A 27,258-nucleotide genomic window follows, 5' to 3' on the forward strand; every position below is an offset into this window, starting at 1 on the left:
CTTCTTTGTCTTCTTCCTTCTGCAAGGATCATTCAGAAAGCATGGTCAGAAATCCTGAGAACAACTCCATTTATCAAGTTTTTAAGAAGATTAGCTCTTCAGAGGGCTTGCAGGACAGATTACGCTATTTGCTTGTTTGATTTAAGGTAGATAGAAATATCTGGTCCAGCTCACAGGCTGCTGACATGCTTCTTTTTTCATTTTTGGCTCCATGGATGCTTACTAGAAAATGCTGTTAAAAGTAAGGTGGGCTTATTCTGTTAGAAAAAAATAAAAATGAGTGGGGGCTTTGATTCGTGGTTCAACAGGAAGTAAGTGTTAATACACCTGTTTATCCTGTTTGTCAGTATTTGCTGCTTCTTTTTGTTCTTTATTGGTTATATATAAACATATATGCCTTGCCTTTCTTCCAAGTCACAAGCTCCTTGAGGTCAGCTGCTCTGAAGGTGTTTTTTTAATTTTCCCAGAAAGACAACTTATTCCAATGGACAGTGCTGGATTTGGAGTCAGGATGGGATTGAAATCAAATTCTGCCTCAGGTGCTCTATGTCATGCTGGGCAAGTCATTTAAATATGTCCATCACCCTTCTTCCAGTGAATATTTTGGGTTTCGATAAAGAAAGTTCTGAACATCCTTAAAGCTCTAGAAATGTGAGTTACTGGTAGGAAAGAGAAGTTCTTACACAGAGTGGCTACTCAATAAATGTTGATAATTCTACCTTTCTTTAGCTATTTGATAAAGATCTGATGGTTTTAGTGGACCACAGCTCAGCAGTATAATTTGGTGGCCGAAAGAGCTAGTCGTGTCTTGGGATGAATCCTGAGAGGTTTCTCCAGGGGTAATTTCGGTCACAAAAATTAAGGAGCTAGTAGTGCTGCCGTAGAAGGCGCGCTCCCTTCCAGCTCTCAGATTCTAGGATTCTGTGATGTAGTGAAGATGAGAAGCAGAGCCAGTAAGGATGCGAGGACTTGGCATCTGGGGAAGCTGTGTTTTAATCTGAAATACTGCTTTAGTTCTGTGATACAACGGGCTTCCATTGCTTTGTCTGTGAGATAAAGATAAGGATGTCCACGTTCCATGCCGCTGGATCATCAGTAAGAACTTTCTTTTCAGTCTGTATCCAACAGCAACCAAATGCCTGGCCAATTTTTGAGAGCTAATCTGAGTTCGTGCCGACCGCCGGCGGTTTCTGTACCAACCGACTCCTCTCTTTTCTCCTCAGGTTGCGCTCTTTGGTAAAACAGCTAGAAAGAGGAGAGGCTTCTGTCGTCGACCTCAAGAAGAACTTGGAACATGCAGCATCGGTTCTCGAATCTGTATACATCGATGAAACAAGGTTAGACGCTGACCTGTCCCGGGGCTCGCTCTGGGGCAATGGGAGTCTTTATAATGGGCCTGGGAGAGTCTGGAAGACCTGGGTTATGTGACCAGGAGCAGGGCCCATTACCTCTCTCAACCTTGGTTTCCTCATCTGTAAAATGGGAATAATAATAGCTGTAGGACTTGCTTAACAGGGCTGTTGGAAGCCTCAAATGCGGTTATGTCGGTGACGTGCTCTACAAACTTTTAAGACTCTTGAACGAGTCGTATAAAGTGTGGGGCCTGTTAATCCAGTTTATTTCAGGTAGCCCTGGGAAGCAATTTCACCTCTACTAGACTTCATTCTTTCTTTTTAAAATTTTCAATAGTATTTTATTTGTCCAAATACCTGCAAAGCTCGTTTTCGACATTTACCTTTTACAAAACCTTGTGTTCCAAAATTTTCTCCCTCTCTCCCCCCCTCCCCAAGACAGCAAGCAATCTGATATAGGTTAAACATGTGCAATTCTTCTAAACATATTTCCATATTCATCATGCTGCGCAAGAAAAATCAGATCAAAAGGGAAAAAAAAACTTGTGAAAGAAAAGAAAAAAAAACAAGCAGACAAACAACAGCAGCAACAACAAAAAAGGTGAAAACCCTATGCTTTGATCCACATTCTGTCTCTGGATGTAGATGGATGGGACTTTCCATCACAATAGACTTCATTCTCTAACTTGGACATGTTGCTCATTCAGAAAGGTGAAGCTCCTCCTTTTGCACAGTTTCCGAGCAGAGCGGACACTGAGAACACTGGGCACGGGACGAGACTGAGCGGGGACGTGTTTGCCCACTGGGTAGAACGAGCTGCTTCCCAGCCCTCGAGGAGTCTCTATTTCCTTAGAAATGGTGTAATTACCGTGTGATTTAAGCAAGTCATTTGTCCTCAATTATTTCATCCATAAAAATAAGGGGCTGAACTAGCCTCTAACCCTTATAAACTTGAGACTTCCTCATGTCTGTGCTATTAGGGCAGTTTTCATATTAAGGGCTCCGATCAGCTCTGGATGTCTTTAGAAAGAATAAAATTTATCGACTTCATTGAAGACTGGCCTTTGCAGGCCTGATGCTCGGCATTTCTGCACTAAATGTAAAGCATTCTAATGTGAGCCATTCTGGCCCAAATGCATGTGATTTAGAGCAAGAAAATTGGATTTCTTTTCAGATGTGCTGGGCCAGACTGGTCCTGATTCTGCCGGCCCTCTCCAGTTCATCTGGACTAGTGAGGTTCCCCTCGCTGCCAGATGCCAGTCGAAATGAATTTTGCTTTTCCTTAAAGCCCATGTGGTAATTTATGCCTTCCTTGCAGGGGTGACTCCAACTGAACCTGGTGTCATGGCTGCCTCCAGTTCAGTTCAGTTGCCTGGGGATTTAGTAAATGCTCGCCCTGTGCCCGGGATTAGGGAGCACGCAGTGGTCGGCTGGGAAGCTCGGCTTCCATACCCGCCTCAGACACTACACTCCTGGTCTCAGTTTTCTCGACTGCAGAATGGGAGTGGGGTACTGAGGTTCTTTCCAGTTCTTAACCTCTGATCATGAGAGGATACAAGATGGGCCTGGGGAAACCCTAGTTGAGGGCACTCCCTCCTCTGAAACAGGAGCATCCCATCCCGTGGCACTTCCTCTGCCTCGAGGACCAGGGGACGTGGTCCTGGGAAGGCAAACATAGTCTGGCACCTGCCCTTGCATGCTGTAGGACGTACCCAGATAAGCACATACAAAATATAGGTAGGGGACAGAGCCCTGGTTCTAAATGTGGTGATCTGGATTCCAATCCTGAGAGGATGATTACCTCCTTCATGACTCGGGGCCGGCCGCTTGAGCTCCCTGGGCCTCAGTTTCCCCATGTGTAAAATGACATGACACTTCACCTTTCTGGGTCGCAATGTCTTCATCTGTGAAAGGTCTCGATGACCTTGGAGGCCCTCTGAGCCTCTGACCTTTCTGGATTCCGTTTTCCTACCTCTGGAGTGGGTGGGTGGGAGGGGGAGAATTCTTCCCTTTCTAGACCGTGGCTGCAGCTCAGTGCTGGTTCCTTTTCCCCTCCAGGCGGCTCCTGGATACGGAAGATGAGCTCAGTGACATCCAGTCTGACGCCGTGCCCTCCGAGGTCCGGGACTGGCTGGCCTCCACCTTCACCAGGCAGATGGGGATGATGCTGAGACGGAGCGAGGAGAAGCCCCGGTTCAAAAGCATCGTCCACGCCGTGCAGGCCGGCATCTTTGTGGAGAGGTAATTTGTGCACACGTTGCCTCTGAGGGGCCGTCCCTTGGGCACCTCTGAATGGCAAAGGGAGGCCCAATTCTTAAAAGTCAAGCAGAAAAAGGGACACTCTCCACCTGCAGAGAGGTCATCCTATCCCAGGGACTGCCCGTGTCCACTTGTATCCATCTCAACTTGGGTCCATTTGGCCAACATGAGCTTGGCTTATTAACAGGAGGAAACGTGGGGTCCTTCAGTCCGTTACCTCTTAAAGCATTTGGGCCTATGGGGATGTGAAAACCTGGGAGGAGACGAGAGGGCCTGAGAAGCCCCGATTCAGACGAATGGCATCCAGGTGAGGCTCCATGGGCCCAGGGAGCCTTTCCCCTGAATTTGAGCCTTTGATGATGAAAAAGCTCTCCCCTGTCCCATATTCCTTGCTGACCCACCTTTCTACTTTGAAATACCACGCCAACTTGCCGAACCTTGGCTCACTGAACGGGGAAGTTTTCACTTTTTTGGAGGGTTCTGGAGAAACGTTAATTTCCCAATTGCTCTTCCACTCTAGCTTTCCACTTTGAGGGGCCCACTGGGTGGCAGGGCATTATTATCCATTATTTGTCACATTAAGGGCTCGGAGCTATAAAACTAAGGAGGAACAAATAAGGCTTTTCCTTCCCCCCCACTTAAAGAACTTAGGCTCCTTCACCATCATACACACGAATGGGACTTAGTAAGAGTCGTGGGTTGAAATAGTCAGCCACGGGGCAGAAGGCTTTCTTCCCATTTGCCTCCACCGCTCAGGCTGGTTTCCCTTCGTGATCCCCTGGGGTCTCTGTCTCCTTCCATCACAAGGGATACTCTGACAACTTTTCCCTCCACCTTGACTAAATCTTTATTAAAAAGTTGATTTGAGGACATGTTTTCTATAGATTGCCCTGGGCATCAGAACTGCTAGGTGCCCCTCTGGCATCTGGCAGGAGAGGCTGTTCAACGTTTTAATTCCCATCAGAGAACATGCAGATGGATTTTGTTTTTCCGCTTCGTGATCCAGGTGTTTGGGGCTGCTTTAATTTCCCCTGATCTTAAAATGTGGGCCAGCTGGGTCCATAGGACAATGGCAGTAAAAGAGATGGAGCGGTCCCCGGGGCTCCTGGGGCTATAAAGCAATTTCCAGAAACTCATCAGTGCCTCCAGTCTGTCTGTCGTCTTTCAGGGACCTGGCTCTGCTTCCCCACTTTGTGACGTTGCTTTTTGTTTTATTTTTTCCCGACCGCTAGAATGTACAGACGGACATCCAACATGGTTGGACTGAGCTACCCCCCGGCTGTGATAGAAGCGCTGAAGGTAATTTCAAGGGACAGATCACTGAGTGCCTGATGTGGTCTGTCAGTGGTGTCCTGCTCGGAGTGAGACATTTCTTCCCACAAGTCTTTGTTGTTTTTTCTGATTCTCTCCTTTCTACTTTTTTCCTATCTCACCACTGGATCTCATCACCCAGCCTCCCATTTTCTTTCATCTCTCACGGGTTTCCCAGTTCTCCTCCTCTCTCGTTTCCTGGGGGCCAATCGGGACACACGCAGTGGGCTAGCTCTACTTTCTAGTCCTTTACCTTCAAAGTTTGGTCTGTTCTGGGGATTGAGAGAGGGAGTTTCTAAACTGGCGATTTCTTACGTAGATAAAATTAAAGAGGTGGGCCCCAAATGCTTAGATCAGAGGCTCTTAACCCAGAATCCTCAAATTTATTTTTAAAAGTATTTTAATGATTGTACTTTAGCATGATTGGATTTCCTTGTAACCCTTGGTGTTTTATTTTATGCATTTAAAATGTCTGTGGAGAAGAGACTCGTAGAGTTCTCACCGGCCCGCCTGCCCAAGGGTCCAAGGAAGGCTAAGCGCTTTCCTTGCTAGGAGGGATGGCTAAGTGATTAGCCAGCTTTTGATACATTTTCTTCATGCAAAAACATTTTTATTATATTATTATTATTATTATGTGCTTATTATGTTTAAGACACTGGCTTGGGGTTACCAAGGTAACTAAGTCAGGGTCCCCACCCTTGTAGGATCTAGGAGCACAGAGTTAGACTTGGAAGGCATGTTGAAGGCCGCCCAGCCCAGCCCCTTTCTTCTTTTACAGACAAGGAAATCAAGGTCCACTTAGTGTCCGAGGCCAGATTTCGAACCTGGGTCCTTCTGCTCCTGAGCTAAAGTTCTTCCCTGCGCCAGGGAGGATGGGGGGGGGGGTGTGCTGGTAATAATGGCAGTGCTGCCAAAGGCTCTTCCCGGGCAGCCTCGTGGCAGAGCCGGAGTGTCTTGGTTCGGGCCCGGCCCCTGCTTCTTCTTAGCGAGTAGCTCCCCTCATCTTTCTGATCCTCAGTTTCCCCATCTGTAACAAGGGGATAAGGACTCATTGCCAGATGCCATCAGCCCAGTGCCCAGGACAGGACGGATCTGTGATTCTCAGCCCAGAGACCACAAGCTGGGAGCAACCGAGGGGGGTTGGAAAGTCGGCCGTGGGCCCCGAGGGAGAGTTTCTGGGGGCAGGAGTCGCAGTCGGGCGGGGGCTCCAGCAGGCAGGAGGACAGACGGGCTGCAGACGCCACAGCGGTCTCCCCATCTCCCTTCTCCCCCTGTAGGACGTGGACAAGTGGTCCTTCGATGTCTTCACCCTGAATGACGCCAGTGGAGATCACGCCTTGAAATTCATTTTCTATGAATTACTCACGCGCTACGACCTGATCAGCCGCTTCAAGGTGAGTGACCGAGCCCCGAGCTCCGTCCCCCCTCCTCCCTGGCCTTCAGCCGCAGGTGGATCTCTTTGGACCTCAGGGCCTGGCCCTTCTCATGGCCCGGCCTTGCAGGCCGGCAGCCCTGGGGTCCGCGGCGGATTCTCTCTTTGGGAAGAATCGCTATGTTTTACGCCAACTCTTCTGATCTGCCCCAATGTCCTGACTTGCACTGGGAGAGTGGGGCAGGCGCTGCTTCGGGGCTTTTAAAAGTGGAATCCCTCGTGGCCGTGCTCTGGCAGAAGCCTGAGTGCTGGAGATGGGCCGTTAACCCCGTGTCCACCAGACCCAGAGCCCCAGGGTGTCTGTCAGCGGGCGTTCTAGGTGATGCACTGGGGGAGACCAGGGGGAAGTGACCCCAAACGTACATCACCTCCTCAGCAACACATGTCCTGTCTCTGTCTCTCTTTTGTTCACTTTCCTCCCGTCACCTTCCCCTTCCTCCCTCTCTTCATTCTCTCTTCCATTTTCCTCCTTTCTCCCCTTTCCCCTTCCTCCTTTTCCTTCTCACCCTCTCTCCTGTTTCCTCCTCTCCTCCTCTGTCCTTTCTTCTCTTTCCTTCTCCCCTCACCTGCCTCTGTTTCTGTCCGTCTCTCTGTCACTCTTTCTCTGTGTCTGTCTGTCTGGCTAACATAGATCAGGACTTGAGTTAGCCCCTGGGGTCAGAGTCCAGGCCACAGGAAGGACTCTCTGGCCAGTGTCCCTTGAAGCATCCGGAGCATCTCCCTCTGCCCCCTGGGAGCTGTCAGCAAAGCTCCTCTCGCTCCTTCACCAGGCCAGAGAATCACTTCTTCACTTTGTCCCTGGTCGGGCAAGTGCCTTTTCTTCCATCCTGGGGGGTCCACCCCCTGCCTCCCCCTCCCAAGACAAGAGCTAATGAAGGCCAGAGATCAAAGGTCTTAAGATTCAACTGTTCCTTCCATATTAATAGTTATATTAGAAAGAGTAGCAAGAAGTTTTCTCATGGGAGGGATCATGGTCAACTTCAAGGAAAACAATTAAAGGAAAAACACTCTTAAGATGTTTCAGGAAGGGAGTCTGGGAACTTTGCTTTCCCCTCCTCCCTCATCTGAGCCCCCCTGGCATGGCGGTGGGCCACAGTAGGAAGCCTTCCTGGAGGTGGGCCATGTGTCCCTCACAGCTTCTCTCTGAGCCCAGGTTGCAAGTCTCCAGCATGGAGAGCATGGGCCAGCGGTCCCCAGGCTGCGCCATCCCATGAGCCCTGAGGGGCTCCCTTTGGTCAGTTCTGATGGGACTGGAAAGGCTCGGCATCGGAACAGAGACCCTGTAATTGCGCAGAGGAAGGCCTTGTACAGCACTGCCTTCACCTCTCCCCCCTGCTCTCTCATACCCTGGGTCTGTGATTTAAACGGGCCAGACATAAGGACCCCGCGGGCCTTACATGGGCTTGGAAAACCACGCACTAAGGTTATCCAGGGTCTGCTGGGTTTTGGCAATGCCTTCCACTCTTATTTGGGAGGGGGCAAGGCCCTTGTGCCCAGGGTCACACAGCTCTGAGTGATCAAGGCCGGATTTGGGGCCTCCCAGCCGCCTCCCCAACTGCATTTTAAACCAGTTCTCTTGGCTCATTTGGCTCTGGGCACCGCCTTGCAGGAGAAGCGAGTTCCTTGGGGGCAGCTCTTCCCACTGGGAGGCCTGCTGACCGTCTGCCTCCTCTTGGGCCACAGCTGCTTCCGCGGACCGACCTTGCACCCGCTCTCTTGGCTTTTCCTCTCGGCCTCAGCTGTTTCCAAGCTCTTTTCCTCCTCCTCTGACCTGGCCGCTCCTGGACCCACTCCAGCCCAGTCTGTGGACTCCTTGTGTAACTTGAGCCAGTGGGGCTTGAGCAGGGTATAAGTAAGGGTGCAGACATGGACTTGTGAAGGCCTGGATTCGAATGCTGCTGCAGATGTTTATTAGATGTGAGACCCTGGGAAAGTCCTCCCTGCTGCCTCAATTCTCTCATCTGTAAAATGGGCAGCTTGGACTTGGATAGGAAGTCCTGTCCAGCTCCCCATTTATGACCCTCTGATCCTATAGTTGAACACGGTCCTCTAGATGTGAACCCGGCAGGAAACGCTGTTCTGGCCCTGATCCTGTTGGTCAGACTCCGCCTGAGACTGTAACCCCATGAATCTGCTGCGGTCGCTCCCCAACCTCTGCGGTCCTCAGCTAACGAATCAGCGCCTCGCTGCGCCTTTGCCGACCCAGGCTGGGCAGCAGATACTTGAAATTTAAAATTCGGGCCTTAAGTTTGTTCGATTGAATACCTTTTCATTAGGTCAGTGTTTCAGACTGTAGAAGGAGGTGGCCCCGAAGCCTTAGGCGGGGTTCAGCTGCTGAAGGCTGGGGGGACACCACGTTTGTAAGTGACAGGAGCTGAGTGCTGCGGTGGACCTGAAGGCGGGAGTGCACATCTGCCCTCAGAATTGTCGTGTGATCCTGGGTGAATCCCTGAGCCTCAGCTTGTCTGTAAATCAAGCTGCAAGTGGAGAATCATCCCAGTGTCTTTGGCAGGAAAACCCCAAACGGGCCAGAAAGAGTCGGACGTGACTGAAGTGACAGACAACAAACGTGGCTCTGTGAGCGTAAGGGACGGGTGTGTGGGGGAATGTCAATCATGGCCGTGGATGCTTGTGCACGTGCATGGGTGTCCATGGGCATGAGTCTGCACGGTAATGACCCTGAGCTTCAGCTCGGTCACAGAGAGGTGACCATCCCTGATGGCTCAGGAGCCGGCCCCTCACTCTGTCCCCCAGGAAGCCCCGATGGGCAAAGTGCCGAAGTACACGGGCGCATTGCTTACATGGAAAAGGAAAATGGAATAAAGCTCTGAGGTCCCACCACACACCTGTCAGATTGGCTAAGATGACAGGAACAAACAACGATGAATGTTGGAGGGGATGTGGGGAAACGGGGACACTGATGCATTGTTGGTGGAGTTGTGAAAGAATCCAACCATTGTGGAGAGCAATCTGGAACTAGGCCCAAAAAGTTATCAAACTGTGCATACCCTTTGATCCAGCCATACTACTACTGGGCTTATATCCCAAGGAACTACTAAAGAAGGGAAAGGGACCGGTATGTGCCAAAATGTTTGTGGCAGCTCTTTACGTAATGGCTAGAAACTGGAAGATGAACGGATGTCCATCCATTGGAGAATGGCTGAAAAATATGAATGTGACGGAAAATTATTGTTCTGTAAGAAATGACCAACAGGAGGAATACAGAGAGACCTGGAGAGACTGACAGGAACTGGTGGTGCTGAGGGAAGGGAGCAGGAGCAGGAGATCATCATATGCTTCAACAACAGTACTGTACGATGATGAATTCCGATGTCCGGGGTTGTTTTTAACGATGGGTGATTCAGACCGGTTTCCATGATCTTGTGATGGGGAGCCATCTGCACCCAGAGAGAGGCTGTGAGAACTGAGCGTGGATCACAACCTAGCATCTCCCTCTCTGTTGTTTGCTTGCATTTGGTTTTCTGCTCAGGGTTTTTCCTTTCTTTCTAGATCTGATTTTCCTTATGCAGCGAAATAACTATAAATGTGCATACAAATATTGTATTTAACTTGTACTTTAACATATTTAACATGTATGGGACCACCCGCCACCAAGGGGAGGGGGTGGGGGGAAGGAGGGGAAAAGTTGGAACAGAAGCTTTTGCAATTGTCAATGCTGAAAAATTACCCGTGCATGTGTTTTGTCAATAAAATGCTTTAATTAAACAAGAATAAACCTCTCAGGCTCTGCGGTGCCATTCACAGTGTCCTTACGGCTCTGGCCTGACCTGACCCCCCATTGCCGCTGGTTCTGCCCTTGTCTGGCCCTGCCAGGAGCGATCTCTAGGGGACCCTGGCCAGGCTGAGGGACCCTCGGGGGCTGGGGTGAGTCCAGGGCAGAGCAGCCGCTCGATCCCGGTCGGGCCCTTGGGCCCTTTGCTCTTTCTTTCCCGGGCACAGCTGGGCAGCGGTGCTGGAGCTCCGGGCCTCCCCCAGTGCCCGCACTGATGCCTCCCAGCATAGCTGCTGACTCTCCCCCTTCTTCCAGATCCCCATTTCCGCCCTCGTCTCGTTTGTGGAAGCGCTGGAGGTGGGTTACAGCAAGCACAAGAACCCCTACCACAACCTGATGCACGCGGCGGACGTCACCCAGACCGTGCACTACCTCCTCTACAAGACGGGGGTCGCGGTGAGTGCGCACAGGCCGCGGCCCGGTCCCGGGGACACCCCATGGCACACGGGCCTCTAAGGGTCAGGCTCTGGCCTTCATGAGCCCCACCCCGGGGGTCCGGGGGAACCGGGGAAGGCCCATCTCCTGACGGCTCCGAATCTCCTCCTCAGAACTGGCTGACGGAGCTGGAGATCTTCGCCATCATCTTCTCAGCGGCCATCCACGACTACGAGCACACCGGGACCACGAACAACTTCCACATCCAGACTCGGTGAGGCGGGGGAGGGGGTCTGAGGGGAGGGGGAGGGGAGAGTGCGCGCACCGCATGTCACTACGAGGGAGAGGAAGTTCTACAGTTGTGTCCTGGGCCTCTCTGGCCGCTTATGGAAACCTATGGGCCCTTTTTCAGAATTGTATAATTAGTGAAATTAAATATATAGCATTACGAAGGAAGCCAATCCTATTGAAATATAGCCATTAAAACATTTATGTCAATATGTATTTGCATGTATAAGATAGGAGGCAGGGAGAGCTGGATTCGAATCCTGTTACCCTGCGCTGTCTAGAGGGTGCAGGAGACAAAGCACTGGACCTGGAGTCAGGAGGACCTTTAAACTGCCTCAGTTTCCCCATCTGTAAAATGGCAATAAGCAGTGCACTTGCTGGCGGATTTGTCCCGAAGAGCAGACGGGACGACCTGCAGAGTTCGCCGGACCTGTAGGAATGCTGGCTATGCTGATATGATTGCGTTATGATGTGTCTATGGTGACGCGTAGGATTAAAAATCTCCTCCCCGCGGTCCCCCTTCTCTGGCATGAGACGGCTCGGTGACTTTGAGGTCCCTCCCCGTGACTTAAAACCGTCTCTTGTTCAGCCATTTCAGCCACGACCCACTCTCTGCAAACCCATGTGGGGCGTTCTTGGCAAAGGTCCTGAGCGTGTGGTTTTTCCAACTCATTTTATGGAGGGGAAACTGAGGCAAACGGTGTTTCATGGTTTGTTCCGAGCTCAGATTTGGGCTCAGGGCGGTTCTTCCGGTCCGAGCCCCGGCTCTCTGCGCCCCACGCCCTCGCCATCCACTGGGGCTTCTCGTTTTGGGGTTCTGCAGTTATCCATTACACAAAACACCCTGAAACACAGAGGAGAATTGAGTGCTGATAGAACGAGACCAGGACAGGATGAAGCAGCCTCCTTTCTAGGAGAGGCCGAGAGGGGAGCACGGGGCCAGGGGTCCGGCGGCCGCACAGTGCCCGGGCAGAGCCCCAGGGCTCAGCAGCCCCTGCCCTCCCTGGCGGGCGCCGGGTACCCCGTCTCACAACTGAAGCAGGGCTGCTTTGCATTTTTCTAGGCTTCCCCCTCCCCGGCGTACAAAGTGGGGTCCCAAGCTGGTTTTAACATTGCTTTTGTAGTTTGTCCTTTGTTCTGGAAGAAGGGAAGTGGCAGCATGACAGGTGAGGGAGGCTGGGCAAGCTCCCGGCCTCGGCTTCCCTCCCGAGCTCTCTGGGTCCAGATACAGGTCGGGACGACTGGAGAATATCGTGAAAGTCTGGATGGAAAGGGAGCTCGCTGCCCCCCAAATCACACAATGCAAGTCAAACGTCCAAGGTAGTAAAGCTAGCCCAGATTCTGCATTTCTTAATTGTTAGTCCAGCTCAGGACCTCGGAGAGCAGCCACATTGATGTACCCTCCATCCAAAGGACGCCAGCTCCCTCCGACTCCCTGGGGAGACTGACCCCCACAGCGGGGCAAGGAAGCGAGCCTGACCTCGGCCCGGGCCGGAGACGTGTAACTAGGGTACGGAGCACCTGCTGTGGGCCAGACCCTGACAAGCACTTTCAACATCACCCCATTGAGACGTATTATCCTCGTTTTTAGTTAAGGAAACTGAGGCAAAGATGACCCGTCCAGGGCCACACTGCCTGTTCACGTGTCTGGGGCTGGGTTTGAACCCAGGGCTTCCTGCCTGCGGTCCCACACTTTCTTGAACCAAGGAGGAAGAAGGCATTTACTCCAGCATGGGGCGGCTCTCCTGAAAAGCCCCTGGGAATGCAGGTGGAGAGTGGCCATCGGGCCCCAGTGCTGAGCGGACCATGGCTTCAGACGAGTCAGCAGTGCGGCTCAGAGCACGAGCGGGCTCTTGGATGGTACCGGGAGGTCCGGAACGATGTCTCTCGGTGACCCAAATCAGCTGATTCACAGCTGGACCATCACAGGGCCGGGGATTTAGTGGTAGAAGGGCCGATGTCGGGGGCCCTCAGAGCCAGCTCCCACTTTTTCATAGAAGGAAACTGAGGCACAGGGAGGCTCGGTACTTGCCCAGGGGCCCCAAACCAGTCTCTGAGGTCAAATCTGAATGAGCTCTCCCTGCCCTTGGCCGAACTTGGTGGGATATTCTGGCTTATTTATTTATTTATTTTTGGCCTCCAGCTCAGATCCGGCCATTCTGTACAACGATCGATCCGTCCTCGAGAACCATCATATCAGCGCGGCCTACCGGCTCCTGCAAGAGGACGAGGAGATGAACATTCTGTCCAACCTTTCCAAGGACGACTGGAGGTGAGACGCAAAGGTCCCCAGGGGCCGCCATGGCGGGAAGGGACAGTGAGACAGACGAGGCCGCGGCCTGGGGAGAGAGGCTCGGGCCTGTTAGATTGTGTGGCTCTTAGGTGTGCCTGTGTGTGTGAAAGTGTATGCATGTGTGAGTGTGTGTGAGTGTGCAAGAGTGTGTGTGAGTGTGTGTGTGTGTGAGTGTGTGCGAGTGTGTGCATGTTTCCTTAAGACACATGCTTTATAAAATCACAACCTGCTCCCTCGAACAGTCACACATTTTGTCATTGGACATTGTGATGACTCAGGAAAGGGCCTGAGAGACCTTTGAGGACAAGTAGTGTGGTAGTTTCTGGGCCCTCAGCCACCAGCAGAAAGGCTCTCCTGAGGAATAAGTATGGGTGTTTTCTTTCTCATTTTTTCCCTTTTTGATCTGATTTTTCTTGTGCAGCACGACAGTTGTAATATGTCTGCATAGATTGAATTTAACCTATTTTTTTTTTTACCATGTTTAACATATGTTGGCTTGCTTGCCACCTAGGGGAAGGAGGGAAAGAGGGGAAAACTGGGACACACAGTTTTGCAAGGGTTAATGTTGAAAAATTGTCCATCAATTATCTTTTGAAAATAAAACGCTTTAATTAAAAAAAAGAGAGAGAGAAATAAGTATGGAAAGGGAGGTTGGAGCCAGATTTTGGAGGATTTGAAACACTTATTTATGTTTGGTCTTAGAAGCAATAGGGAGCCCCAGAAGATTTTCCCTAAGCGTGTTTTAGGTGGATTACTTTGGCAGCCGTGTGGTGGAGGTGTCCGTTAGACCAGAAGGAGGGAGATCACTTGGGAGACTGCTTTAAGAATGGTGCGGTCCAGTAGGGCGCTGGCCGAGCTGCGAGGAGCCAGTTTACTTATCTTGTGCGTTTAATATCTAAACCATGTTCACATAGGTAACATCTGTCTTTGCAAGTCCCCCCCCCCCCCCAACCAGCACCTTTGAAGCTTCCCTCCTTCACATCTAGCAAATGAAACGTCTAAGTTGGATGCTACGATTTCTTTTGTCCTCGGTGCCCTGCCCTTGATTACATTTGAAGCTACTGCTCACCTAAAAGAATGATGGTTTTATGATACTAGATATGGTTTTGATTCCCTTTTTTCGCACCGTGATTCAGTGCTTCTGGGCAAGGCCATCTAGGGAACCCTTCACATAAGCAGATCTATCTAGAGTTGTCCGATGCTGGTGTCCATCAGGGTATCTCGTGTTGGTCGGTGCTTCCATTGTGGCTCCCCTGGGCTAGTTTAGTTCCCCCTCCCCCGTTCCTCTTCTCATCCCTAGCTCATTTCTTCAGGGCCCAGCCCAGGCGGTCTTTTTCTCTCCATTGTTATTGGTACTCTAAAGCCCTTCCCTTCACTGTAGATATTCTCCTTTATACTGTTTACGAGCTCTGCCCTCCCAGGAGAATGGAGGCTGCTCAAAGCAGAGCCCTGTCTCCTTGGCTCTTTCCTTCTGGGGTAGTGATGTAGAAGACATCCTTATTGTATCGGAGCTTATTTAGCCCGCGTGAGAGTCCTCATGCGTACCTAAGAGTACCTGATGCCCCTGAAACATTCTGGCTGGGTGACCCTGGGCAAGGCTGACAGCCCACTCCCACCACTGTCAAATTAACTCTTATGATATGACGTGGTTATTTAATGTAGAATTGATTTTAATATTTAATATTTTAATTTATTTTATATTTTATACTTATATATAAATGTTTTATTTATTATTTATATTATTAATTATTGCATAATATATAACATTAATCCATATTATAAACAATACTTTATATTATTTTATATATAAACACATTATTTATTTATTGCCTATTGAGAGGTAAAGATGTTGGGGGGGCAAATTGGCCTCTGGATCAGGAAGCCCTGCGTCTCAGGTCTGCCTTTTGCACGTACTCATGGGGGGATGGAAAGCAGGATTTTCTGGAGGAAGCGCAGAGGAGGGAGCTGGGCACTTTGGCTGGAAGAACCGAACTGGAGGGAGGCAGCTGGGTGCCCCAGTGGATAAAGCGCCAAGCTCAGATCAGGAAGAGACTTGAATAGTGGCTGGGTGCCCTGGGCAGGTCGTCACCCTGCCTGCCTCAGTTTCCTCATCCACAAAATGAGCTGGAGAAGGAAATGGGCAGCCACTCAGTGTTCCTGCCAAGGAAGCCTCAACGGGATCGCACAGAGGTGGACACGACTTAGCACAGGGACTCCTTGAGGGCAGGGGTTGCTTGATTACTTTCCTGTGGAACTCTAGAGTTCAAAGCAAATACTTCATGGACACTTTATTTATCTACCTAGGCAACTTTCTAAACAAAAAGGGACCCAGAAGGGGCCAATCTGACCTGCTAAGTCTCTAAACCAGCAGAATCCCGGAGCCAATGACTGTCCCTCTCCTGGCCACTGAAAAGTGCTAATCTCCAGGAGGCCTCTGGGAAACAGGAAGCTCTTCATTAAATCAGTGATTTGGGTCATAGGACTCTAGGTTAAAACCATTCATTTCACACCCAGAGAGGTCTGAGAGAGCTGTCCGAGGCGCCTGGAGTCCAATTCCAAGGTGTTTCCACTACCAGATGTCGCCTCCTTTTTCACACAAGAAGCTTTTCCATCTCCATCTGAAAAGTCTGATGGGAGAACTGCTCCAAACTGAAAAGAGCTTGTTTTGTGTTTGCTGCTCGGGAGGTGAAAGATGTCGGGCTGTTTGGATGTGGACATCTCCAGCTGTCGGCGAGCTTAGGGCTGGCTCTTAGCTTTATCTCACAAGTCCCACTGTCCCCAAACAAAACTCACTCCCAGCCATGGCCTTTCTGTGGGTTCTGTTCTTGAGCCACCCACTCACTGTCTGCTTAACATTAAGACAACTGGGAAATTAGAGGAGAAGCTGATACAATGGGGACCTAAAAAGTTTATTGAATTAATAAACAAAATGAAAAGCCTGTTTTTTGAAATGACTAACAAAATCAATAAGCCTTTAGCCAGCCTGATTAAAATGAGAGTGGGAAGCCAAATAAAGAAGCGAAAAAACAAAACAATTTGTCTGAAATAACCATGTAAAACTATATGCCAACCAGACTGAGAATGTAAAAGAAAAGGCTTTTCTAGCTATCCATCCAAATATACAGCAGAGAGCTAAATCAATAGAACCAGAAAGAGAGATTTTAAATAACACATTTCAGATTTTTCAGCTCTAAAGGAATTAGGAAGGGAGGGAGAAATACCTCCTCCAGATGGATTTACTCATAAATCCTTTCAAACTTTTAAAGATATTTAAATAATATCTATATTCTACAAATGACTTTCAAAAAATGGAGCAAGAAAACATCTATGTGGAAAGAGCACAAAACTGCTATAATTATTGAATATCAATTTAAAAATTAAAACTAAATAGATATTAAAAAAAACCCACTATGGTTATGATGCATTTATACAAGATTGCCTAATATTAAAGATAAACTTAATATCACTAATCATATTAAAACCCCCAAACCCTCAAATTGCATGTTTACACCATTAAATTTTTTTTTGAGAAAGTAGAATACTTATTTATGGCAAGAAAAATAATCTGCTAAGTGTAACTGTGTAATAGATTGGCCATTTAAGAAAATACTGCATATATATGTATATATGATGTTTGTATGTATATATGTGTGTATGTATATATGTATATTTCTAGGTTTCCAGGTGGTGCAGTATATAGAGCACTGACCCTGGAGTCAGGAGGATCAGAGTTCAAATCCAGCCTCAGATGTTTGACATTTATTAGCTGTGTGACCAGTTATCTTGGGGGAAAAGCTTATTTATAAAACAAAAAGCTAGTATGATTTGTAATAATAATTTGCAATTATTTGCCACACGAGAAGCTTTCCCGAGATGTATTGGGGGAGAGCAAAGATGACTTTCTTGCTCCAAAGTTTCATAGCTGTGAATATGCTAGACATAATGATAAGAGAAGAGAAAAAATTTAAATGCAAACCTAGGCAAATAAGAGACAAAACTGTCCTAATTTCCTGATGACATCATAATTTACTTAGAAAATCTCAGAGAATATTCAAAATGATCCAACTAATAGCTTCATCAAAGTAATAGTACGCAAACTCTTTGAATCAATAGCAATCCTACATAGTGATAATAAAATCTGGGAGTAAACAATGAAAAAGGAAATGTCATTCCAAATAACTGCATTAAATGCATAAAATTATGGGGCCCATTCAAGACTTGGAAAGATCTGATTAAAAAGACATTTAAAGAAAGAAAGGCCAGCTTAAATAATTGGGGAGGCAGCCTGTGTTCATAGTTGGGCACTGCCAATAGGATACAAATAATAATATTGCCTAAATTCATTTCTGGATTTAATAATCAACGTTCCAAATGGATATATAGAGTGCTCAAGGGGAATGAGTGTGTCTGGCATAGGGATTCACCAAGCCCTTTTCAGGCTTGCTTATCTACCTTCCTGCCAATGATCCCTTCTCATTTTCCCCTCTTGGCTGGTCCCTTGGCTCCTCCTCCTTCTCTACTGCTCTGGGAAGGATCTGAGAGTCCCTTGTACTCCAACTCTCAGAGCCCCCATCTTCCCACTTTGAGAAGTGGTATAACAACTTATATCATTTAGACCAAGGGTTCTCTACTACGACCCGTGGGCTAGATGCGGCTGCTGAGGACGTTTATGCGGCCTGCCGGGTTATGGCAAATGGGCTGAGGGGCGGAGACAGAGTGTGAGCTTTTGTTTTTACTCTAGTCCGGCCCTCCCACAGTCTGAGGGACAGGGAACTGGCCCCTATTTAAAAAGTTTGAGGACCACTGATTTAGACGGATGTGGAATCACCAATTTCAGTCCTTCTGTTAAGGTGGAATAGCACTAGGCTTGCCTATCTGCCTTGGTACTCTGCTCTCCCGACTCCCCTATGTCTGTCCCCCCGATGTTGCCATCTGATCTGCAAAGTGCCCTGAGGACTCACTCATCTGTCCCGCACATGACTACCTGCTTCTTCCATCCTCTCTATGTGTTGTCTGTTCCAACTAGAATATGAGCTCATTAGGAGCAAGGAGTATATTACTCTTCCATCTGTATCCCCAGTACTTAACATGATGATTGGGAGTTTTTAATAAATGATTGTGTTTATTGATTTCATTCATTTAATAATCCAATATGCTGTAAAAATGAGAACAGAAATGACTTAAGGGAAGAAATCTCTGTGATAAGAATTTCTGGGAAAACTGGAGAGCTTTTTGGTCGAAATTGGGTTTAGACTAATATCTTATGCTATATATCAAAGTAACTCAAACATAGATGTGATCTAAATATTAAATGTCATAGTTTAATATCCCCCTGCAAATAGAAGTTATATATAAATAGAATGACAATCAGGTAATTTTTGTTAGCTATGATCAAGGGAGAGTTCTTAACCAACAATGAAATAGAAGCAACCATACAAGATAGATTAGATAATTTCTATTACATAGAATTTAGCTGATAAGAATTTTTAATGCTTTTCTCAAGTTCTTGGGGAAGGGCATTTTTTGAGAAAAATCTCCCTCTTGTCCATTTGTCTACTAATTCTTTCATCTTGCCTCTGGCATCCATACTAAATAATTCCTCCCTTCACCGTGATCATTCCTTCCCCAAAGATGCCATTCGAATGGCTACAGAGGAATTAGACACGTCAGAAATAATTAGATGGCATTGTTCAGAATGGGAAAAAAAATCTAATTTTCTCCCTTTCTTTTTCCCCTCCTTCCTTCTTTCTCTATGGTATCTCCACTTCAGGGAGTTCCGGACCTTGGTGATTGAAATGGTGATGGCCACAGATATGTCCTGTCATTTCCAACAAATCAAGGCCATGAAAACAGCATTGCAACAACCAGAAGCGTGAGTCACTTTATTTACCCGTGAGCTCCCATAGGAGATAAGCTCTGACACTGGACTTCCAAAGCCTGACTCTCTTTGAAGGAGCTTCCTGGAGTGTCTGGGAAGATAGTTCTGTCCAGATAAATTAGCACGATGATAGTAGAGACCCGAATTGGCTATTTTAAAAAACTCAGGATTACTAGAAAGTACTACAACAGGAAGGAGTTTCCTTAAAAAGAGAAGTTTCAATTCAGGGTTAGGAAAAACTTGTCATCATTTCAAGGATTTGTCAAATTCAAGAAGACAGAAGCAGTGTATGATGGGAGGCTACTCTTTGCCTTTGGAATAAACCAGATCAGCCCACAAAATATGCAAAATTAGGTAACTGAGAAGTTGCCTTTTCAGGGGGTTCTGGGTTTTAGCTTTACCAGGAGACTGTGTATCCCATTCTTAGGTTGTTTTGCCTGACGCAGGATGTGGCCAAGTATGTATTTTTAAATGCTTAAAAACAATGGCGAAAGCTTCTCGTTCAGTAGTTGGTTCTTTGGGATTGCAGAATCGACAAGCCGAAAGCCTTATCCTTGATGTTGCACACGGCGGACATCAGCCACCCGGCCAAGGCCTGGGATCTCCACCACCGCTGGACCATGTCCCTGTTGGAAGAATTCTTTAGACAGGTAACTGGGACAATCTCAAGGTCATATTGCTGGCCCCCCTTGTTAGGGCCCGTGCAGTGGGACAAGATTATCTCCCTTTCTTTAACCGATTTTTTATTTTTATTTTTATTTTATCCATGTGTGACCTGCTGAGAATTAGAGTTATGGATTAGAGCTGGGGCAAAGAACAAGAGCATTTCCTTGAAGAAAATAAACAATTTCACAGCCTCTTAGCCTTCCTTCTTCTGGAGTTTGTGAATCTCGACCCTTCTAATTGCTGGAAAATCACTTTTTTTTCTTTTTAAAAACATTGCATCATCCTAACAGCGGTTTTTGCTTTAAACTCTTGCAATGACGATCATTGCTTTGGAGCCAGAAGCTGACATTTGACAGATGAGTGAACCCAGGCCTGGAGTGCTTAGGTGATACGGCCAGTGAGGAGTAAAGCAGAGGGCACCGTGCCCTTTGTCACTTGTCCACTCTGAGAGATTCTAAACATGAGACTCTCATGGCGCTGGGGGCTGAGTCCCGGATCTGCCACACCCTCAGAATGGGCCATTCGTCACGGGACGAGTTGTTCCAGGTCTCTGGATCAGCCAGGACTGGCTCCCCGACTCACTGTGACCTTAAGCAGACGGTGGCTGGGACTCAGGCTCCTCATTTGCTAAATGCTGGGGTCGGTGGCGTTAATCTGTGGTTGTGGCTAGTGTGGGTCAGGGTCTTCATTCTGTGGACTGTGCCGTGATTTCCTCCAGTTTAAAAAGAGCTGCGTCCCATCTAATTCTTGTTTTTTAAAAAATTGATTTTGCTGCGGGAGCTGACTCTGTTTTTAAGAACTCATTATTCAGTACGTTATTTTTATTGGCAGCATTTTAAATGAGATTCTGCTTTCCACAATAAGGGATCAATATACTATGAGTAAAAATGACTTCACAGCCCAGCCTTAGATTTAAAATTAGAAGGAAAGTCAAAAAACCCACCATTATTGGGGCCATTGAACTTTTGAAAGGGATTTCTGATTCTCGGGTTACGCACTGGGATTCGGCTAGAAGGCATTTAGCTCCTGTGAAGGAGGCCTTCCCCGTCTGGAGGGGATCTCACCTTCTCCCTGTAATAATTACATTTCCTAAGTTCCAAGCCGGTGCCTCGGGGTGATCTTGGAAGGAAATATCAGCTTTCCCAGTTTATAGCACCAGAAGGGCCAGACTTTAAGAACACCTCCAAATGCCAAGCTGCCTCAATTGGCACACTGTTGGTTCCCCCCACTTTGAAAAAGCAAAGAGAGATAAAGGGATGCTGAAGTCTAGAGGTCATGGGTTACCCTTGGATTCCTCAGCAGAGAGATATTGCTGTGCCCAGAGAACAAAAAGGCAAATTAGGCCAGGAGGCTCTGAGATGTCCCCCGGGCAGTGTGGGAGTTCCTCATCAGTCCACTCAGCTGTGCCATGTATCCTCCGGCTCTAGGCCGGAGGGACCTCAGAGCCTCCTGGGGTTTGTGTTCCTGTGGACCCCGCAGAGCCTGCCGGTGACTTGGCTGCCACTGGCCAGACCACGAGGGCTAGTCCTCAGTCTGGGTGAGACCCCCCTTTGATTGGCTGGGGGGATGTGGGGAACTGATACTAGGGTAGTAAAGCAAACCAGCACCACATTGTCACGTGGAAGCAGTGATGAGCCATAGCATATGATGGGTTACCTTGGGGGACCAGAAAGTCTGGAGTTGAGTCCCCCCATAGAGAGTATGGACTTTGGAGAAGTCGTTAATCTGACCATGCAGGTCGGGCCACCTCACCTGCCCCTTCCACATAACAGACTCCCGTGCTCCCTAGTACCTCTTGAATCCCGTGACGGTCCTTTGATTTTCAAACCCGCCTCCCTCTCTAAAGCCCATTCCAGTCTTCTTACACCGTCCTCCCAACACGTCCTGGGATCTGAGGACAGTGACCTCCTTGACGTCCTTTGCATAGCACCCTGCACTTCCCATCCCCCGTCTCTTGTGCCTGGAGTTCTGTCCCTCGGCCCCTCATCCTCCTAGACTTCCTCCAGGGTCTAGATAAACCCCAACCTTTGGTGGGAGCCGTTCCCGACCGCCCTTGCCCCTCCCCTTGTTGGTTATCCCCAGTCTATGTGGTCTCCTGGAGCCCTTTGCCTTTCCTTGTGCACCCATTACTCAGATCAGCACCTGGCACATGGTCAGTGGGTCAGCTCAGTGACCAGCAGCGCCTCCAGACAGTGCAAAAATGAATAAAAAGTCACAGGCCAGGGTCACCAAGCCAGTGTCTCAGGGGTAGGTTGGGCCACTGCCTTTACTCCTCCCTGTCCCATGATCAATACAAAATAAAAACAAAACATTTGTTTGCAGGCAGAATAAAGAGGGGCTTAATGGCATCAATGGCAAACGGATCCCCCTTAATTAAAGAGGCCGGGGGTGTCCAGATCTGTCTCTGCACAGCCCACGCTCATTTAACAGTCTGCCTACTCGCAGTTCTGGTGCAGACTGTTCGAATTAGGACAAGACCATCCCAGTGGAGAGCAGTCTTTAAGAGCCTCGGAATGGCCTAAGTTGATGGGAGGTCAGGCGCCCCGTGTTCCGAGGCCTCCATTTTTCCCCAGAGAAGGGGAACGACTCAGTCAAGAATAAGGCTGGGCTCTCGTGTGGAGCTTTGTTCTGTTCTTCTGGGGCTCTTTCTGCCACGTCCATCAGCATAGCGTGCTTGGGGACTGGAGGCAGGGAGGAAGCTTTGTGTGCCCACGATGTTCAAACACAATATAAACCGCCCTGAAGGAAGCTCAGCCCCTGCTCCCGTTCCTGCAGCCCTCAGATGCACTTAACTCCCATTGTGCCCGTAGGCCTGAGCTTCCAGATGGACCAAACCCTTTTCCTGCATTTGAGTGGAAGTGACGCAGAAATGGGTGCTGTTATTTTGTGACTTTTTCTCCTGCCGTGGAACTAGAAGGGAGGAACGTGCAGTTTGGGGAGGAGGCCGTCGCTTCTGGCTGGATTATTGTTTATTGACGTCTGACACTCTCAGAACAATCCCACGGAATGAGGCTGAGAGTAAGGAGAGGCCATGAGAATGGAAGGGAGGGCCACCCTTGCCCGGCAACAGCCGAGAGGGCCTCGTTTCAGATTGGGCATCTGAGGGAGAGTGGCCCAATAGTGCCGAGCCTTTAAAAGCCAGAAGGAAACAAACAGTCCCGTGGGAGTGGGGGGCTCGCTTCTGAGCAGACTGTCGGGAACCAGAAACAGATTTCCCTCGCCACAGGAAATGTGGTCGGCTTCTCTCGGCCTACTTTTCCCTTGATTTTTCTGTCACATCTTTCGGGTCCTTTTTTATTGGAATTGTGGCTAGTCTAATTTTAGATTTGTTCCGGGATTTGGTTTATGTGAATGATCGGATGAGAGGGTCTTTATGAATGAGATCTGATGAATGCCTGGGGAAGTGACCTGGATTTCAGTGGCTTTGGAAGCACTCGGATGCTGTTAGCTCTAAATTACTTTTGAAAGTCAAAGTTCACTGGGGCTTTTCCTCCCTCCTTCCGCCCACTGACTCCTCCAGGGGCTTCTTTTTCCCACTTAGAGATTACTGGGGCAGACGGATATTGCACCCGCCGGGGCTCTTGCTTCATTGTCCCCAGAGCACTGGCATTGCTCCTTTGGGAGGACCTGGGACTAATGCGCTCTCCGTCTCATCAGGAGCTGCACAGGCTCAGGGAAGTCCCTGTCCCCTCAAGCTCTTTTATTTCTCACTGGACTTATTTTGACTCATTAAACTGATGTTCACTTCAGGCACATTTACCCCTCAGTGGTTCCCCACCAGGACCTCCCCGCAAATCTCTTGGATCTGTGTTCAAGCGTCCCTTTAACTCCTGGTGAGCCACATCCAAACTCCCCCAGACGCCTTTGCCTTTTGATCCAGTCTTTTTACTTTCTTCCCATCTGCATCCATGACAGGCTCGCACTGCGCACTCTTTATCACACTTCTCTTCGTCTCACACTAATTAAATTAAATTTTTTGGTTCTAGACCTAACGCTTTTCCAAATATTGTTTCATTTGGTCCTCACAATAACTCTGCGACGTAGATACTGTTATTTCCCCATTTTCCAGACGTGAAACTGAGACAAGCCAAGTCAAGCAGCTAATGAGTATTCAGAGACTCTCTGTACCAGCAGGCTTACCAGGGCCTGACACTTGGTGCTCCCTTCACAGTTGCTTGTTGACTGATGCAGGGAGCACAGAAGGGCAGCAGAGGGCACCGTGAAGGGAAGTACCGGACATCCTGACAAGGTGTCCCACACTCTGCAGCCAGGGGCGAAATCTCGTCACGTGATGAACCAGTGTGACCGGGGGGAAGATGGAGAGCACTGGGCATTTCGGATCCGGGCCCTGGTTTCTGCCCCATGGGGCCACGTTCTTCTCTGAGTTTGCCTTCTTTGACACTGTCCAGGGTGGGCAGGTGCTGAGAGTTCTTAGCCAGTCTTACATCGGAGGCCAGTCACTATGAGACGCTGAGGCTCTTGTGTTCCAGCAACATCCCTGTCCCTGGACAGTGTGACTAAAGCACGAGGGAGGGACCCCGGTCATATGATGTAGCCGAAGTCATGAAGGAGCGCTCCAGGGTGCTTGGGAGGTAGCCGGGGCTGACCGGGCTGCCTCCCCCTGACAGGCTGTGTTCTTCCTTTCCCCAGGGTGACAGGGAAGCGGAGCTCGGCCTGCCTTTCTCCCCTCTGTGTGACCGCAAGTCGACCATGGTGGCTCAGTCTCAAGTAGGTGGGTATCACCTGCAGCGCGTGGAAGTGAGTCCTTTCTCCCGAGGTCCACTTGTGCAGATGGGTAAATGGAGATGGAGAAGGTTGCTTTGCCATGGCTAGGTTCAGGTCAGCCCTAAGGGAACCTAGAGCCTTCTGACCTCAGACACGCACTAGCTGGGGCATCCTGGGTACGTTTGCTCACGTGTAAAATAAGAACAGCGGCAGTCCCAGCCTCCCAGTGTTGGGGGGAAGATCAAATGAGATCATGGCCTAAAAAATTTGGCAAATGCTCTCCATTACTATTATTGGGAGACCAGGACAGGGCGGCGGCTTGCCAGAGTCTTTTGGCAAGTGAGCCAAACCTCCAGGGCCCAAGGGCTGGTGCCTGAAGGTCAGAACTCTCTTGGACGTGTGCACGTGACTGCGTCCTTCTGGCCCCCACCTTGCCAAGGAGTTTTGACTTCTGTAGAGCATACAAACTCCGTGTTGATTGTATGGATTGACTTTTACATATGAGGAAACTAAGGCAATCAGAGATTAAGAACCTTTCCTGTGGTCACATAGCTGATAAGTATCTTGAGACAAGGTTCAAACCCAGATCTGAGTCTAGGACTTTGCCATCTATATCTCCAGCAGTAAAAGAAAGCATCAGCACTAGGAAGTGTGGGTTCTGCTCCCTGGAGACCAGCCTGCCTAACTAGGGAAAGGTTCCATTAGTAGTTCAGCCACCAGGTAAGGGGACATTTTGACCAAAGTCATCTGCTTTGGATGGCGGAAATGAAAATGATACGGGCGAACGAAACCATGAAATGCGGCCGTTGTTTCATCGTCTGCCCAAAGGCCACAGGAAACCTCACTTCACGGGACATTTGCTCCTCGTGCACTGATCCTAAGCAAAGAGACCACTATGACATCAACCTCTCCCACCAAAGCTGCCTGTAGATTTGAAGAAGCAGAGATTCACAAGCACTTTTGTCACATTTCCCAGACTCAGCCTATTCTTTGAACCTCTGTGACTTAAGAAAAGCTGATCAAGAAGGAGATGGTAAAGCTGGTGGGAAAGATGCTCCAGGCTGGGGGTCGTTTTGGTGGTCTCCCTTGGACAGGATCCGCAGATGTATATAAGCTGCGTCCGGGATTGTATAGGCAAGAGAGAGCAGGCTGGATTGTACTCGGTCACGTGTTCCCTTCCACACAAGGCACTTTTTAATGGTAGTATCCCCCTGGAGACACCATATAGCTACGTCTCCAGTAAATGAGGGGAAGGCTATGGTTATAGTGTATTTATTGGCGTTTTTGACTTGGGGTACATAAACTTGATTCATAAAATTTGTTATGCACACGTACCTGTGTGGGTAATAGCAGCATTCATTTCAATCTGTGTTTCCTTTTACTTCATGCATTTTGTTTTCTGAATTTACTTATTTGTCTCTTCTGCTCTTTACTAAAAGAGTCCATGACACAAAATGGTGAAGGACTGCTGAACAAGTTTTAGCAAAACTTTAGATAAAATATTTCAGGCTATTTTTATCAGGACATGGGGGAGTGACGAGTTAGATCAGTGGTCCTCAAACTTTTAAACTAGGGGGCCAGGTCACTGTCCCTCAGACTGTGGGAGGGCCGGACTATAGTAAAAACAAAAGCTCACACTCTGTCTCCGCCCCTCAGCCCATTTGCCATAATCCAGCAGGCCGAATAAACGTCCTCAGCGGCCGCATGTGGCCCACAGGCCGTAGTTTGAGAACCCCTGGATTAGATAGTAAGCCAATAATGTGGATTTGAGACTGGTTGGATGGCCAGAGTCGGAGTGGTTGTTAACTGTCAACATGGCAAGAAGCTCCCATGGGGTCACTCTGGGGACCTTTGTCCTCTTTGTCCTCTGCCATTTAATGTCTTTGTCTGGACATTGATGGCACGCTCACCATGTTTGCAGATGATGCAAAGTTGGGTGAGAAAGTGAACTCACTGGATGACAGGTATTTGACAAGCTAGAATTAGAAAAAAAAAACGAATATGATCAACCCTGATAGGATTAAATGTAAAATATGATTTTCAGTGTAATATGATGATTTTAATGATGTAGTGATTTTTTTGAACTTAGCAAAAAACCCAGCATCACAGTCTCCAATTAGTCAATGACCATAGGACAATTAAGAGATAATTGCTGCCAATTAACAGTGATGATTCAAATGAAAAAGTAACATGAAATATGTCTAAGAAATGTAAGATTGGGAAATGCTGGTCATGTGGTTTGAGATACTTATGTTTTACACTTTTATCCTCTGCACATAAAAAGACCTAGAAGAACTCCTTGGCTTTAAGTTGAGGGTTTATGGTTAAAAAAAAAATCACTAGATGGGAAGGTGTAGATGGGTCATGGTCATTGTTGGAGGAAGTTAGTCAAGATCATGAATCCATTGATGAATAAACTTCTGGATCAGAGGCAGGAAGTAGGCCGGTGTCATTTAGACTTCTAATCAGCCCAAGGTGTCAAGATCATGGATATTTTGTTTTTTCAAGAAGATAATTTAAGTCATCACATGTGAACACCAAATGACTTCAAAAATGACTATTTATCTGAAGGGATAAAAGTATAAACAACATCTTTGTTGACATTGTCCGTGACATAATGCTGTGTGGGTAGCTAAGACACCAAATTATCATGAAATTAGGCTACACCATATGACTGAATATCATAAGATAGTTAAAGGAACTGGGCTGGTCAGGCTGGGAAAGAGAAGGCTCCAAATGAAGTATTGGAACCCATTATCTCTGACTTGCAATCTTTCCATGACATTTATTGTCATAATTATCTCTTCCTGAAATCTGCCTGCTACTCTCTTTACCTTCCTCCTAACTAAATTTGTATTTAAAATTAATTTGATGTGAAAATTAGCT

At 48.3% G+C, this 27,258-nt stretch overlaps 1 protein-coding gene across 8 annotated transcripts in view; it reads left to right on the top strand.

The window, feature by feature from the left end:
• The window catches only part of PDE1C (phosphodiesterase 1C), a 404,822-nt gene that overhangs the window by 319,244 nt on the left and 58,320 nt on the right, over positions 1-27,258 (top strand). For 6 of the 8 annotated variants that reach the window (XM_074284348.1, XM_074284347.1, XM_074284353.1 and 3 more), the window contains 11 exons: positions 1,224-1,337; positions 1,867-1,953; positions 3,411-3,593; positions 4,844-4,910; positions 6,200-6,316; positions 10,403-10,543; positions 10,696-10,796; positions 12,954-13,082; positions 18,874-18,975; positions 19,511-19,631; positions 24,298-24,379. In XM_074284348.1, the coding sequence (XP_074140449.1) occupies positions 1,224-1,337; positions 1,867-1,953; positions 3,411-3,593; positions 4,844-4,910; positions 6,200-6,316; positions 10,403-10,543; positions 10,696-10,796; positions 12,954-13,082; positions 18,874-18,975; positions 19,511-19,631; positions 24,298-24,379 (1,244 nt within the window). The remainder of the gene's footprint in view (positions 1-1,223; positions 1,338-1,866; positions 1,954-3,410; positions 3,594-4,843; positions 4,911-6,199; positions 6,317-10,402; positions 10,544-10,695; positions 10,797-12,953; positions 13,083-18,873; positions 18,976-19,510; positions 19,632-24,297; positions 24,380-27,258) is intronic. The other 2 variants (XM_074284349.1, XM_074284354.1) reach the window with 1 other exon arrangement.

Source organism: Sminthopsis crassicaudata, chromosome 1, assembly GCF_048593235.1.
Source record: "Sminthopsis crassicaudata isolate SCR6 chromosome 1, ASM4859323v1, whole genome shotgun sequence".
NCBI classification, from domain to species: Eukaryota; Metazoa; Chordata; class Mammalia; order Dasyuromorphia; family Dasyuridae; genus Sminthopsis; species Sminthopsis crassicaudata.